We start from the raw sequence: 16,666 nt of genomic DNA, 5'->3' as shown, positions 1-16,666 counted from the left end.
ACATCTTCATCCATCCATCCATCTGTGGGTATTCGGGTTGTGTCCACATCATGGCTTTAGTAAACACGCTGCAGTGAACAAGGGGGCACAGGTGTCTTTTCAAGTGGGTGTTTTCATTCCCTTTGGATAAATACCAAGAAATGGAATTGCTGGATCATATGGTAGTTCTAGTTCTCACTTTTTGAGGACCCTCCATATTATTTCCACAGTGTCTGCAATGGTTTACATTCCCACCAGCAGCACACAAGTGTTCCCTTTTCTCCGCATCTTAGTCACCATTCTGACAGGCGTGAGGTGGTCTCTCATTGTGGTTTTGATTTGCATTTCCCTGATGATGAAAGCATCTTTTCATGTACCTGTTGGCCATCTGTGCATTGTGTTGTCTTTGGAAACATTCTTTTCAGATCCTCTGCGCATTTGGTTTTTGCTGTTGAGTTGTGGGAATTCTTTATATGTCTGGGTAGTAATTCCTCGTCAGGTATATCGTTTGCAAATATTTTCTTCCATTCATAGGTTGCCTTTTCATTTTGCTGATGGTCTCCTGTGCTATGCAGCAGCTTTTTGGTTTGATCTAGTCCTCTTTGTTTATTTTTGCTTTTGTTGCTTTTGCTTTTGGTTTCAAATCCAAAAAAATCATTGCCAAGACCAGTGTCCGGGAACTTACCACCTAGGTTTTATTCTAGGAATCTTATGATGTGAGGTCTTCTATTCGGGTCTTAAATCCATTCTGAGGTAATTTTTTGTGTATGGCATAGCGTAGTGGTCCAGGTTCTTTCCTTGCACTTGGCTGTCTGGTTTTCCCAACACCATTTGTTGCAGTGTCTGTCTTTCCCATGTATTTTCTTGCCTCCTCAGTGGTAAGTGAATTGATCATTTGTGCATGGGCTTGGTGCTGGGCTTGCCCTTCTGTTCCATTGATCAATGTTCCAGTTTTTATGCCAATAGCGTGCTGTTTTGTTCTCAGTAGCTTTGTAATATAGTTTGAAATCAGGAAGCAGGATGCCTCCAGCTTTGTTGTTCTTCAGGTTTCTTTGGCTGTTTGGGGTCTTCTGTGGTTCTGTGCAGATTTTAGTAGCACTTGCTGTATTTCTATGAAAACCCCATTGGAATTTGGTAGAGATTACCTCGAATCTCTAGATTGCTTTGAGTAGTATAGACATATTAATAATATTAATATTCCAATCTGCGAGCTTGAATATCTTTCCATATATCTGTGTCTCCTTCAGCTTCTCAGAAGGCAGTCTGAATTTCCAGGTTAGTGCTGACTCCTCACCTGGACCTCCATAATAGTCCAGTTACCAGTCTCCTTACCCGCCTGCCTGATGCTATTCTGCTCCTGGAGCGACCGTTTAAAATGGGGGCTAGGATTGCATCACTTCTGTGCTTGCAAACAAATGTCCCGCGGGTTGGGGATGAAGGACAGACTCTGTTCCCGCAGGCAGCCCTGACAGAGCCGCCTTGCACGTCTCCTTTCCTCAGCCTGGGGCTTCAGCGGCACTAAACTCTTCACATTTTCCTGGGCTTGCAGTGCTCTCACGCCTGCCTTTTGAGGAGTGCTCATCCGCCTCTCCCTTTGCTGACTCAGATGCCTGCCAGACTCTGCCCTGGGCTTTCTCATCTGGAGTCCTGGCGGACCTCAGGCAGAGTGACTTTCCTCTGTCACTGACCCCAGCAGGGCATATTATGAGGATCTGAAGATAGGAGCAGTTTCACTCCTGTAAATGTTCCAGTAGCCTGTAGACTGCTGCGTCGTAGACACTCAAAAGTTTAGATAACAAATGCCTCGTGTCTGGAAGATTGACCCCAAATTTATTTCCTTGTATACATATGTTTAAAAAATTTTTTTTGATCATAAAAGTGTGAAAATATAGGAAAGGAATACAGATCCACTGTTGAAAACTTGACTACATATAAAAAGGTTAGAGGAATGTGACATTATCCACATGTTTCCCAGGATACTTGCTGTATTTCTCCCTAGACTTGTTTCCCTCTGTGCATGTGTCTGTAAGGATGCTGTTTTTAGGGACTCAAGGTTCAACTGGAGAGTTAAGGCTTTCCAGGGAGAGTAGAGAAATAATCTGTGCCCATTTCCAAGATAAGACAACGAGATCTTTTAAAGGGGCCCTTCACTTTCTGCTTTCCTTCTAGTGGTCTTAAAGCTCCGTTGCACTGAGCCGAGACCCTGCACGCCACACACGTGTCATCATTAACCCCCGGCCCAGACCCGTGAGGTGGGCATCGCTTGCTCTGTGCTCGAGTTCAGGCGGTGACCCCCCACAGTGTGTCCAAGAGGCCTGCTCTCTGGAACCCTGAGGCTCCTCAAAGCACATCAGGAGTCTCCCCAACAGTGCAGACTATAAAGTGACAGACTGCCTGAGGAATCCCGACTCCTAGTGTTTCTGTTTCATAGAGGAGTTATAATGCTTTACAAAAAGCTTTCAAACCACTGGCCTTGCTTGAAAGGCCTAACCTTTCAAACCACTGGCCTCACTTATTGGAAAGTTCAGTTTTATATAGTGCCCTTCCTAATGATGGCTAACTGAGACCTTACAACACTTTATCTCTTAATTTTAATATGTAAAAAAAAAATAGAAGATAATTAAAGCTGTATCTTTTGTCTGGTGTTCTAGACCAAAAATCATTCCAATTAACAATTAACATTGTTTGTGAAGTAAATATTTTTCAAGTGCCTGTTATGCATGTCAGGCCATTCTAGGTGCCAGGAATATGGTGGTCTATAAGACATACGAGATCCCTGCTCTCATGGTGCTTGTGTTCTGGTGGGAAATTTTAGTTCGACAGTAGTAAAATAAACAGGAAGTATCAGACTGATAAGTGGGGTATTAGGAAAAGAAGACAGGCTGATGTGGTAGGGTAAAATTGGATGCCAGCTGCCTTCCATTGGATCTCTGGAGCAAGCCAGAGATCCAAAGTGGGGATGGCCTGAGCAGTACAAAGGAGTAGCTGAACCCTCCTGGAAAAGTTAGAAGACACTAGAATTTAAATGTGCCAAACCTTGGGGCAGAGAGTGTAACTTTCTAAGCCCAGAATTTAATAATTATCTCAAACAGAAAGCTTGACAGATTTGACAAGATAAAACTTATGGACCTTTTAAGTAAAAAAATAAAAAGTGGCAAACAGTTCTGAAAAAAATTTTAGCATGTATTGTAGAAACAATTATTTATTACAAGATAACACAGATTAATAAGAAAAATAAAAAACTCAGTAGCTAAATTGCAAAGAGGCATGGATCAGTAACTCCCAGTAGAGACTGTGTAATTTATAAACATTAGAAATCAAAAGAAACAAAGTTAATGACGAATCATCTTTTAATCTACTAAATTGACGTAAATGTCTTTGCTTTCAATAATATCCCATACTTGGAAGAATACAGTGCAGGTAGTATTTTTGTAAATTGGGAAATTAGGTAATTTCCTTTTTGAAAAAAGTTTGGGACATTGTGTCCCAAAATCTGTATAAAATATCTCTATTTCTTTCTTGCCCCCATAATTTCAATTCTGAAAATGTATTTTGAAACAAAATAAACATTCACACCAAAACATGCTTCACTAGATAGTTGGTAGAGCCCAGATCTGCCATGGGGACATGTCTGTGTGACTCGGGATCGTGACTCGATGCACGTCAGTTGTGTGTGCATGGCTAAGAACGGTCGTCTGAGCTGTAACAACAGGAAACTCTTCGGCATGAGGGACATGCAAACAGCAGCAAAATTGTCTCTGTACCCTTTGTACTTGTATCTTTCAGATACGCATGAGAAAAATGATTCGAGCATATACACCAACATGTTAACGGTGCTGTGTGTTAGAGTAGGGGGATAAAAATTGTAACCAATAGGTTTTAGGGGAAAAAATTATTTTTCCTTGAAAACATACTTAAAACCTAAATGACAACAATAAAGAAATCGACTCACTTTATCTTTCCACAAAAAGAGCTTTGAAGGTACCATCGTGTGGGAGAGCCAAGACCTCCAAGGCCTCGTGTCAAGAAATCTCCACAAAGTGACTGTGAATGATGGCGGCGGCGTTCTCCGAGTCATTACGGTAAATCATCCTTTCTTCCTAAGGCTGTTTGGCATAGTCTAGACTTTAGTGTTTTTTAATACAGAAAGAGTGTTTTTAACTTTACAATTTACATCAACCCAGGGAATGTGGAACTGTGAATCGTGGGTACTTTGCGCGTGTATGGCAGAAAATGCTGAGTCACCATAGTACAGACGAACAACTCATGTTCTTGGATTTTCTCACCCCAGCATTAGTAAATGCACATTTTTGCCTTAAGATTGGTGAATTTTAAAAACATGATATTTTATTTCCCAATAATTTTTTATGGTTTTTTTTTTTTAAGATTTTATTTATTTACTTGACAGACAGAGATCACAAGTAGGCAGAGAGGCAGGCAGAGAGAGAGAGGAGGAAGCAGGCTCCCCGCTGAGCAGAGAGCCCCATGTGGGGCTCGATTCCAGGACCCTGAGATCATGACCTGAGCCAAAGGTGGAGGCTTAACCCACTGAGCCACCCTGGCACCCATTTCTCAATAACTCCTAAGCTAACATTCTCGAAGGACGCTTGCTCAGTAGTGTTCTGAATCCTCACACCCTCACCTTCCTAGCAGGATGTTCGTGACAGCAGTACAGACAGCAGTGCTGGCAAATACAGCGGAGCTTTTGGTGTCATTTATATTGCTGGGATTTCTGCCTCGTATTTTTCATGTATTCAGATTTGCTTCAGATTTGAAAGTTTGATAGGTAAATATTTCCAAGTAAGTGTGGACGATAAGGTGTAGGCAGACTTCACACGACGAGCTTGAAATAATACAAGTTGGGTATGTGGTGGTGTTGCAAACACAGTCTCACTCTCTTCGATGCTCTGGTGTAATGATTAGGAGAGTGTTCACCATCTCAGCTCACGGGCTTAGTCTGTTTTCATTAACTATTAATATTCACATGAATTAATTCCCAAATTTGAAAGAAACATTAGGTGGTATGCTGTTACTCATTTAGAAAACCACTCCTGGCCCACAGTGGAACTTACACTCCAGTGAGGAAGAAAGTCATTAGATCACAGATTCATATATAATTACAAACTTAGCCTTGTGGGTCATTTTTAGGATCTCATCCTTTGTTACCAACAGTCCTTTATTTAGCATAAAACATCTTATGAAATTTAGTTATAGTTTTATTCTTTTCTTTCCTTATTTCCAAGGCAAGTGCCTTTAGTATGTCTCCTCCTTTTCTATTTATGAAACTTTAAAAAATATCCAAAATGTGCTGAAATTCTGTAGTTACTGATTGCACAAAAGGAAACCAGATGACTTCTGAGTTGAGGACTAGGTTCAAATTGAAAGACTCAAATGACCCACTTTGGGGGTAAGTATAGTTGTAGAGGGCAAAAGACTGCTTACACACTCCGCTAACCTTAAAAAATAGTCTGGTAATTTGGTAGCCCCTTCTAGGAAACCCCCACGTACAAATACAGGTTTCCACCATAAATGAGTGAAACTGAAAGTTTCCCCAAGTCTTGCTCCCTTGCCAGCAAGTGAGAATGTCAGAAACTGTTAAAAGTTCAGCTGTGTGGGGCGCCTGGGTGGCTCAGTGGGTTAAAGCCTCTGTCTTCGGCTCAGGTCATGATCCCAGGCTCCTGGGATTGAGCCCCGCATCAGGCTTTCTGTTCAGCAGGGAGCCTGCTTCCTCCCCTCTCTCTCTGCCAGCCTCTCTGCCTACTTGTGATCTCTGTCTGTCAAATAAATAAATAAAATTAAAAAAAAAAAAAAGTCCAGCTGTGACCTTTTAGATAGAAACTAATGAAAATTACCATCAAGTTCTAAACAAGCCAAAACAATATAGAGTACACAATGAAAAAACAGAGTGTGCCACCTTTCCTGCCTCTGCAAAGCCGGGAACGTTAGCTCCACCTTCGGTAGCTTCCTCATTGCTCTGGGCAGTACAGCTCTGCTGAGGGGACAGGCCAGGCTGCAGCCATGCTGGTAGGGGAGTGTGTGGGAGCAGTGCCGTGCACATGCACACACACACACACCCCACACACACCCCACACACACACATCCCGTGCGGTCCGGCCCAGCCCCACTCTGCCAGGGATGCCTCGCGGGCGTGCAGCACACAGCAGGGAAACACCACATTGGGAACTTGTAAATCTCTAATCATAAAATCTCCTCCAGTCCTCGGAGGCCGAGAGGCCTGTGTCTGGCCTGGGTGGCTGTGAGAGCATCAGTGAGTAGCAGGGCTCCGTCTGCACAGTTCATTCAAGGGGCTTTCTCTGCTCGTAGAACAAACTGGAAAAAATCTGCCTAGATGTATTTGAATTCATGGCAGTTTTCAGTCTCAAAGAAATCAAAGGTGGTCATTTTTTTTTTTTTAAGTGGCAGGTTTGGGATGTAAAATAAAATTGGGTTTTGTGCTATTATGGTAGCAAGTTCAAGACTGTGACTCTATGTCAGTTGGAATTCTGAGCCCTATGGACTGTCCTGTGCACCTGATCTTTACTATTGTAATCAAGATAACAATCGGGTAACAAACATAGAACACTGAAGTCAACCTGATCTCGTGAAGGGCTTAAATGGATTTATCTGCTGTGGAGTCACATTATAAATTTTGCCACATCAGTTTTAAATAGAAGAAGTGTACTTGTAGTAATGAAGCATTGAGCACTTCCCTTGTTTTCAGGCCGGGGAGGGCGCCTTGCCCCACGAGTTCATGGAAGGCGTGGAGGGAGTGGCCGGAGGTTTTATTTACACCATTCAGGGTAAGTCGGAGGCTTGGAAGGTGAGGAGTGTGCTGAGTCTCACGTACCTCATCTTAACTCTGTACTTTGACGGAAAAGGGGATTTTTTTTGTAGCTTTATTGATATATAATTCACAAACACTTTACCCTTTTAAAGTGGTTAAGTCACTGGTTTGTGGTGTGAGAGTTCTGCAAACATCACTGCTAATTCCAGACCATTTCCATCGCTCCAGAAACCCGTGCCCTTTAGCGGACGTGCCTCATTCTCCCCTCCCGCAACATCAACCAACCATTAACTTCCATGCTGTACTTTCTGACCTTAAATGGAAGGATTTACTTCTGGGCTCCCACTTGTGTTGTGTGTGTGTGCCCTCTGTGTCCTTCTACCTGTACTGCTCTGTCTTGCATATGTGGCTTTGTAGCAGGATTTGACATCGGGAAGTGTGAATCCTCCAACTTTGTTCTCTTTCAAGATTGTTTTGGCTATTCTGGGCCCTGCATTTTCATACGAATTTTAGGATCAGCTTGTCAATTTCTGCAAGCAAGCCAGCTGGAATTTGAAAGGGGTGGCGTTGAACATGCAGATCTTTTCAGGGAGTGTTGCCATTCTGACATTAAGTCCCTGATCCGAGAACATGCATATCCTTCCATTTACTTATGTCTTAAACTTAATTCTTTTAGCAATGTTTTATGGTTTTCAGAGTACAAGTCTTACATTTCTTTTGCTAAGTTTATTCTTACATATTTTTTTTGGCACTATTATAAGTGGAATTGTTTTTTATATTTCTAGATTCTTATCGCTAATGTATAGAAATAAAATTGATTCTTATATATCAATCTTGTATGCTGCAATTTTGCTGAATTCGTTTATTAAGTTACTAGTTGGGTGCCTAGGGATTTTCCACCTGCAAGATCATGTCATCTGCTAATGGAGATAGTTGTATCTCCCCCCCCACCACCAAATCGAGATGCCTTTTATTGCTTTTTCTTGTCTAAATGTCATGGCTAGAATGCCTAATACAGTGTTGAGTAGAAGAAGTAGAAGTAGAACAGACATCCTTGTCTTGTTCCCACTCTCAGAGGGAAAGTATCCAGTCTTTCACCATAAGGATGACATTGAAAAATCTATGACCTTGGACTTTGTTGGCCCTAGCGTGGCTGTGTCTGGTTTATCCTGTAGCCAGGTGGGGACTTCTGCAGAACGGCTACAGAGGCCATATAACTATAGTGGGTTTTGTGCTACTGTCAGAAGGGAAGGGAAGAAGGGAAGAACCTTTTTTTCCCTGTCCCAGCAAGCGTGGTGCATTCTGATGCCTGCGTCTGCCCCTCTGTTGGAGGTGGCCCAGTGGACTCAGCTTCCTGCCCTGCTTCATGTGTGCACTTTCTCCTCATGTTGAATATTTAAACATAGACTCTCTTTCAGAATACGGTTTGTTAAATGCGTCTCCTAATCTATCACATTTCAAGGATGGGTTTGTTAGAAAGATTCCTTTAAAACTTGGGGTCAGGAACATTAGCCTAGAACTCGAGAAGGATTTTGTCAGGATGGGAGCGGCTGTGTTTATCTTCTTGAATGATACTTACTTAAATATCTATGATTCCTGAGAATTCCGTGTCCCTGATCTTTAAGAAAGAAAGACTACCATGGATACAGTTCCTGTCGGCCACCTGTCCTGAACATCACCAAGGGAACAAAGGTGCCCAGTGGAATTTCTGTCCTGACATCTCAGAGCTCCACAGAGCATGGATTCCGATAAAAGAATTAGGACCCAGCTTCCCTGAAGGCTCTCCGTGACCGGAGAAAGCAGAGCAGATCCTGAGAGGAGACTCTCCGGGAGCCCCTGACAGCACAGTGTTGAGGAGGGCACACACCCCATTTGAGCCACTGCCTGTTCTTTGCAGATGCAAATGGACTGTGGCTTTATAAAATTTTTTTTAAAACCTCTTAATTTATAGTGTTTCCTCACAGAAGTAGTTGTATTCTTACATCACCCCCAAAGAGTAGGCTGGAACAGGTACATGGGTTTTACCCATAAACTTGCCATGAAAAATAGATTTAAAATTTAGAGATCCCCAACTCCAGTCCAGAGAGTTTTCATGAAACTGTGAGACCACTCTGCCAAGGAAGGTGTCCTCTTAGCTCCCCAAGCAGCTATTAATACCCCAGCCCTGGGGAAAACTCGGATCCGGAGCTCAGGCAGCTTCCTAAGGCAGCAAAGCCGTGGGGCCGGGGCAGGTGTAACACACTGTCTGACTGGAGTATCCAGCACCTTCCCTTCTCTGACCACTTCATTCCCAAATATACCACCGGGAGGTTTTAAAAACTAGTTTAAGGGGCCCTGGAGACTTCTGCCACTAAACTGTTCTAGAAGGGACCGCTCCTGTACCCTGGACAAAAACTTGTCATAATTTTTCTGTCATGGAGGCTAAAGGAATAAGGTCTGGGTGAGGGACGATTTCTTTCAAATAAGAGTGAAATAACTTAAGTTGTAGGCTAAAAAAATGAAAATGAGTAGACTGTCTTCTCATGTTCTGGATATATCTGAAAAATCTCAGTATACATTTTTTAAAATCAGGATCTAAGTGCCATTCAGAACCATCAGGTTATACACCGGTTATTAAATTTTGTCGGGCATTGGCATCCCTGTCCGGGCCCTACCTCAAGCTACAAAGTTAAAATCTTCGAGACTGGAGCACAGATGTCTGTGTCTTAGCAGACTCGCTAGACAGAGGTGATCTAGCAAACTCTGAGGCTGGCAGCTCTGCGGTTCTTTTCGGTCGCACCCATACAGGTTTAAAGCACACGCAGGTCTGCTACTGCATGTGCCTGGTTTCCTGACACCGGCAGTGGGGTTCGTCTGAAAGGCCTGTGTTTAATTCCTGCTCTCCCTTTGTTACAGCCATGCTCCCATTTTGCCAGTTTTCATACACTTGGACTTTACTTCAAGTGTTAAATTGCATATACTTCTCTTTATCTCCCAAGTAAAGGCTCTTACGGTAGAGTGTGATAGAATGTACAGTAGAATGTGCTGGCAGAGCACAGGGTCATTCAGGCCTGAGTTTCCCAAACAGTGGTTGTCTGGGGTCCCACTGCCTCAGAGTTCTGGGAAGACACATGCTGAAGACAAGAGTTGTGGCCTCCGCCCCCAACCTGCTGAATGTGGGTGTCAGCAAGCGGTCCCCGCCCTCCTCCACCTCCCGCTCATGAGAACTCGGGCCCGGAAACCTGCAGCTTTGCCCCGCGTGTCCCTGTGGGCAGAGGCAGAAATCAGGTCTCGGCCTTCGATCCCCACACCCCAGGCTTCCCCTGCGGTGCCAGGAGGCAGGGTGCTGAGCGGCTCTGTTGTTTCCTTGCCCTGCAGCCACTCGCTGTATTTACTAGATATTTTCTCTGATTGGAGTGAGACACTTGAGAAAATCCTGCCGTAGTGAAAGTGGCCGCCTTAAGTCCACAGGATCTGAGGCCAGTCTGTGCACGGATGTAACAAGTGATTCGTTAACATGTGAGATAGTAAACAGGTGTCTTTCGGCACATTTTTATTATGAAATAGCACAGAGACACCAAGAATGGAGAGCACTGTGGGAAACAGCCATTTCCTTCTTACTCAGAATTAACAAATGCTTGTGTTTTGTCATATTTGCTTCCTTTTAAGAAAAAACCGTCACAGACACAATCCCCCTCCCTGTTAGCTGTCCGGCGTCCCTCCCTTCCCTCGGAGAGGGTGTCCCTGTCCCGAAATTCATGTGCACACTTCCCTTTCTTTCTTCCCTGCTTTCTACTACATACGTATGTATCTTTCTGTAACAGTTCTGATGGGAGTATTTTATAATCGAGGTCTATGGTGTCATATTGATGAAGGCCCCTTCCCTGGCATCATTTGTCAGTGCCATTCCCCAGAACATGCAAGATCAGGTCACATCTTCTGCCTGCAGTATCCCATTATGTGACTGTCCCCCAGGCTGGTCACTCTCCTGTCAGGAGAGTTTCCTCCGTTACAAACAGCACCGCAGGGGACGTCCTTGTGAGCATGTGAGATACAGAGTCCGGGGCTGGGGTGGTCGCGGAGGGACCCACTGCCTCCCACGGCCTGACGGGGCCGCCACAGGACTGTCTGCAGGAAAGTGGCTATGGATCCCCAGCTCAGGGGCCTCCTGCTGCTTTCTGTTGGGTCCCCCGGGGGGAGGGTGTGAGTGTACAGAGCGTTCATACAGAGCGTTCATGTGCTGGGTCTCACGTTCGCGACAGCATTTTTCTCCATCTCCAATATTCCTTTGTAGAAGGTGACGCACTCTTACAAAACCTCCATTCTCGCCCTCGAAGACTTCTTGACCACATAAGTAACCTCCACAGGGAAGACGCCCTACTGAGGGAGGAAAGCAGCGTCTATGACGACATTGTTTTTGTGGATGTCGTGGACACTTACCGAAATGTCCCTGCGAAATTGCTGAACTTCTACAGATGGTAGGTGGTTAGAATGTGAGGTAGGTAGAACTTGTCTTACTGTTTTTTGGATGTAGGAACAATTTATTAACATTAGACCCCTGCATTTTTTTTTTTTAACCAACCCCAGAACCCCTCAACACCTGGGATGTGATGTGTTGTGTCCTGGTTCTTTGTGAGGATTGACCTTTTAAAGTTCTCCTGCTTTGTCATTAAGATGAGCAGATCTGTGATGTTAATGATCTTTATCAAAAATAGGGCAAAAGTCGCTCTCATTTCGAGTTGTTCCATTCTCTCTGAGTCAAAATGAGATCTGAGTCATTGTCTTGGTTGCCTCAAGCCAACACCAGATGAAAATCACTGAGTTTGAAAATGTCCCGTGTTCAGTGGTGATCACACCTGCAGACCTACATGACCCAAGTACAGCTCCCCCGAACCCAGGTTACTGGTCTGAATTCTCTTCAGAACATGCACATTCTGTTTCCATCCTCTACTCTACACATTCGAGAACCACTTGCCCTAATTCCAAACCTTTTCTGCAAGATGAAATGCAAAGCCCTGGGATTCTCCTGTAACTTCCCAACCCTTCAGCATTTCTTCCACCTGGGTTGTCATTCCTGCCTTTGTGCGACTGATGGCAGCAACAATAACAACTACTATTATTTACATATTTGTACAGTTAACAAGATTAGTCACTCTGCGGTCCACTTACTTGCTTTTGAGCCCTGTGACACTGTCCACCCTAGAATGAACCTGAGCTGTCTCTGTCTAGCCTAAATCTAGAGGTTTCCACATCTATGTCTTTTAAAACTGGATCAGGAAGCTCGTTTCTTGGTGAGCGAAGTCTGTCGCTCGCTCTTGCCTGCTGCCCTGGGCAGAGCGGATGGATGTATTCCGGATTCATTTACGGAAGGTCATGTCTCATAGCTAGGGCAAATTAATATAATTTTGGAAACACCCTGTGGCTAGAGGGCAGATAGAAGTAAGAGCTGGAAATCGGGGTGTCTAGAATATCAGGGTTGTGTTTGGACAACTGAACCGAGAAAAAGAACCTTCTTTAGCTCAAGGCCCCTGAGAGGGGTCCTTGTTGTAAGGGGGCCAAGGCAGGAATGGAAAGAGTTCAGTGAAGGGTGGGAATGGAGGTCCAGGAAGTGGGAAATCCGGATTGTGGGGTTCTAGGACTTTCTCTGGGGAGCTGATTCCTGGTTGTGGAAGTTCAGTGTAGTTTATCTGTTACCTTCAGTGTAAGTCTTCTCTCCTGTACTCCTTGTGCATCTCTAAGATCTTAGTCATCAGTGCCACCTGAATCACTGGTGACAGGCTAATGGACCTGGACTTGGGGACCCACTCCTTTCCCTCCACCGTCCATGCTGTAATGAAAGCGGCACTAGGCATTCTTTCTTTGGGTGACTCCTCAGTGACCGCAGTGTCCTTTATCACAGGGTTCCTCCTGATGAGCAAATATTATGTGCTCCTGTGCTGTTAATTAGAAGTAAACTTCAGAAACACGGGGTCATGCACTTTGGTGTGGACCTGTTGTGAAATTCACCATTCTTCGACCAAAAAACGCTTTCTCCAGATATCTTTTATTCAGATTTCTGCCATTTGGTTCCCTAGCAAGACTTTGGGTTTGTTTTGTTTTGTTTTTTGTTTTAATCCAAGATGGACAGGGATTGGCAGTGTGAAATGAAGTCAGTTTTGTCTCTGCTCACCCCGACATGTCTGGGTAAATGAAGTCATTCTCCTGCGCCTTCCTAAAGGTCATTTATAAGAGTTTAAGTGCGGGGAATCATTTCTTCGGGGAAGTCTGTTTCCATGTTACAGCTCGGTGTTTTAAAAACCATTAGCTCTCTGAGTGGAGTGGAACTTGTGGCAAAATAGGGCATCTTGTGCAGCAAGGTTCCGTGGGCGAGCCCGGGAAGAACCCAAGTGCCAGGGTTGGCATGTTTGCCAGCTTTATGGGAACAAGGTCACAGAACCATTTGTTTGCGCGTAGGTTCCACTTAAGCCAGGTCTGTAGTTTATTGTGTTTTCGTCCTCACCCTTCAGATCTGCTTGGTGCTTCTCTGTGTTACACTCGGTGAGTATCGGGTGAGGACGCAGTCGCTGGTGGCAGCGTTCTGAGCACGTTCTCAGCCTTGGAGAAACAGAGAAAGTGCAGGTCGTCCAGGGATGGTCCTCCAGAAAAACGGTGGTGATGTCACTGCGGCGGCATCGCTTCCTCTCCTGGTACGGAGGTACGGATGCACTGACTCCCGTTTTCCCTTCTGCCAACAGGACCGTGGAAACAACCAGCTTTGACTTACTGCTGAAGACAGACGATGACTGTTACATAGACTTGGAGGCTGTATTTAATAGGATTACCCACAAGAATCTGGACGGGCCTAATTTTTGGTGGGGAAAGTAAGTTAAACCTTGTTCGCTCTTCGGCTTCATGTACCTGATCAAAAGGAATTAATTTAAAATGACAAACACACAAGCTGTTTTTCACAAGCAAAATGTGGCTGAGATGGGCAGCCTCCTACCTGGGCCCCTGGGCCCCTGGGCGTTAGCAGTCTGCAGTGAGAGGGGAGATCTGCAGACCCGGAAGCCTGGGCTAAGGTAAATGAGAAGGGGAAGACCGTGTGGCTCTCATCGTCACGGCCTAGAAGTAACGGTGCTCGTGTGAGGAGGAGCTGTACGGGGTAGGTTAGAAGAGAGTTGTGACAGGTTTCTGAAACTTCGCTGTTTCTTCAGCGAAGGAAGAATTCCTTCGGATTCAGGGTCTTTAGCATGTATACACATGATGCTCTGGTACTTTCAGAAACTCCACAGATGTAACTTAGAGAATGTGATGCGCCAGTCTTTCATGTCACACACCCGCTAGGTAAATGATGCCTTTCCTTAGACCAAAAAAAAAAAAAAAAAATGTTCCTTCTTTCCTTGCTTTTACAGCTTAGTCCTTTGTAGTGATCGTAAAGGGGTCCCGGCTTGTAGTGTAGGACAGCTGTCACACTGACACAAAGAAGCCACCTCTTTTTGGCTCTCAGTTTCAGACTGAACTGGGCTGTGGACCGAACCGGCAAGTGGCAGGAGCTGGAGTACCCCAGTCCCGCCTACCCAGCCTTTGCCTGCGGCTCGGGGTACGTCATCTCCAGGGACATCGTGCACTGGCTCGCCGGCAACGCGGGCAGACTGAAGACCTATCAGGTAAGTCCGGATTTCCGCCCCGACCGTGTACTCTTCACGCCGAGTCCCGTCCAGCCCAGTGTTGACCTCTGAGCACATAGCAGCGCACCTGGGAGGAGTGCCCCTCTGAGGTCAGGGACACAGCCATGGCCTCCAAACCCTGGCTCTAAATTCTGTTCCTAAAATCTTTTTTTGAGCCTACTTAATAGGTTTTCGGGCAGTACTTAAAAGGATAGTCCCTGGAGGAACCAAAAGCTTGACAGTCACAAGGAGGAAGGCTGTAAAGCATGGGCTTCCTTTTTGTGGATTCCACTCATCAGCCCACCTGGCGACCGGAGCCACTGTAGCGCTCATGCTGCCAGCGTGGGGCCTCTGAGGGCGGCCGACCGGCCCCTCGCCGTCTTGTGTGTAGGCATGTCAGCTCCTGGGTGTCCACCGCCACTAGGTTTCCCTCTGTGTACAAGTGGTAGACTTGGCGTTTCCCGGTAGAATAATTACAGAACAAGTGGAAAGATGATTTATGGGAACGTGTGGCATCGTGTTTAGAGATGACGCAGCATTTCAGCTTCTGCATTTTGACTCATGGGTGCGTACAGGGTGAAGACGTGAGCATGGGCATCTGGATGGCAGCCATAGGACCTGCGCGCTACCAGGTAAGCGAGCCTGGCGGGGCCGGCCCCAGGGCTCTGCGGAGTGTGAGGGAGTGAGGTGCCCGGGTCAGACATTGGGCAGGAACAGCAAGCGGAAGGTCCGGCAGCAGGGCTGAGCCCGTTTCAGCTCACAGTCATCCACCTGTGTTCGCACACTTTTCTGAGTTTAAAAGAAATGTTTTATATGGAAGTTTTCCCACCCACAGAGAATTAGGTTTTTATATGTTTCATTAGAAGTTCTTTGTAGCTTTAAAATATAAGGAGTCGGGGGCGCCTGGCTGGCTCTGTCAGTGGAGCCTGCAGCTCTTGATCTGAAGGTCATGAGTTGGAGCCCATGTTGGGCACAGAGATCACTTCAAAAAAAAAAAAGATCTTAAGGAATCCGCTGGCAAGTTCCCAGCAGCGTGACAGTCCAGGGACCCTTCAGCTCTTCTGACTGATGCAGATGCAACCCCGGATGTAAGTACCGGAAGGTGCTCCTGGAAATCCACTGACCTCCGGGCCAGGGAAAAGAAGAAAGGGATCTCCGGAGGCTGGAAATGGGAACAGGGGCGCTGGGAAGAGAGGCAGGCACGAAGCTGGGCTTCAGCTCAAGGCTTTCTGGGGAATTTCCGATTCCTGCAGCTTCCACTTAGGCCACAGAAGGTGCAAGGGGTAGAGGCACATGCAGGGATGGGGGGGGCAGGAAGCCTGTGCGGCACCTGGGCCCAGAGCAGGCCCCGCTCGCGTCAGGGGTGCACAGGGATGAACCCTCTCTCCTGGGCCAGCCGTGACTGCCCTGCGTCCTCCCAAAGTCCCAGATTTGACTTGCCGAACGCTGAACATCATTTTCTGCGTCTGATCATTGTGGTAGCTGGGGTTGGTGGGTCTTTGTGGGCAGGTGTGTCTGCAGACCGTAGCTCAGGGAGCTGGTTTCCTGATGTGTTCAGAGACTTGTGTGTGTGACCTCATGTCCTTGAAAAGGAAGTATTTAAAATGTTCTCTACAAAGAGGACTGATGTTTTCTGCCTCGCACCGAAGGCCATGACCATCTCTGACTGCACTGCTGGCGAACGGGACCCCAGCTGAGGGCAGGCTGGGGTTCCAGGTGCTCAGGGCAGACCCTTGCCATCCCACCCAGGGTCAAGGTTGAGACATGGGTTCTGTTTTCTAAATTAAACACACGCGCACGCGCGCGCACACACAGGAACCTAGAATCCTCTCCCCGACCCCCGCCCTCCCTGGAGCCTTCAAGCTCATTTCCACGGCTCTGAGTTCACTTTGGTTTGGTTTCTTGCCAGGATGGCCTGTGGCTGTGTGAGAAGACGTGTGAGACAGGAATGCTGTCCTCCCCGCAGTACTCGCCCGAGGAGCTGGCGCAGCTGTGGCAGCTGAAGGAACTGTGTGGGGATCCTTGTCAGTGCGAAGCAGCAGCGGGAGGGTTTTAACTTGCTGTGCCGGAGGAGGACGGTACGCCTGGGAGCAGCTGGGGTCAGTCGGAGGGGAGCCTGCAGTTAGGTAACAGGCGCTGTGGTCTTTCCAGATAGTTCTAGGTTGGTACTTTTTACCTGAAACCAATGTGATATTTCTAAATGTTTGCACAAAATTTCCTTTTTAAAAATCAACTGATACTGTACATAAAAATTTTATTTCCATATTGGAAGACCATT

The 16,666-nt window shown here is 46.1% G+C and overlaps 1 protein-coding gene across 2 annotated transcripts in view; it reads left to right on the top strand.

The window, feature by feature from the left end:
• The window catches only part of B3GALNT2 (beta-1,3-N-acetylgalactosaminyltransferase 2), a 57,696-nt gene extending 41,075 nt beyond the window's left edge, over positions 1 to 16,621 (top strand). For both annotated transcript variants that reach the window (XM_032312150.1, XM_032312149.1), the window contains 7 exons: positions 3,951 to 4,061; positions 6,701 to 6,779; positions 11,037 to 11,220; positions 13,477 to 13,602; positions 14,229 to 14,388; positions 14,964 to 15,020; positions 16,298 to 16,621. In XM_032312150.1, the coding sequence (XP_032168041.1) occupies positions 3,951 to 4,061; positions 6,701 to 6,779; positions 11,037 to 11,220; positions 13,477 to 13,602; positions 14,229 to 14,388; positions 14,964 to 15,020; positions 16,298 to 16,444 (864 nt within the window). In that variant the 3' untranslated portion in view covers positions 16,445 to 16,621. The remainder of the gene's footprint in view (positions 1 to 3,950; positions 4,062 to 6,700; positions 6,780 to 11,036; positions 11,221 to 13,476; positions 13,603 to 14,228; positions 14,389 to 14,963; positions 15,021 to 16,297) is intronic.
• The last annotated feature ends 45 nt before the right edge of the window (positions 16,622 to 16,666 follow it).

The sequence above is a fragment of the Mustela erminea genome, chromosome 14, assembly GCF_009829155.1.
Source record: "Mustela erminea isolate mMusErm1 chromosome 14, mMusErm1.Pri, whole genome shotgun sequence".
Taxonomy (NCBI): Eukaryota; Metazoa; Chordata; class Mammalia; order Carnivora; family Mustelidae; genus Mustela; species Mustela erminea.
Note: the sequence above shows the minus strand (reverse complement) of the source record. Positions and strands in the feature narration are given on the sequence as shown.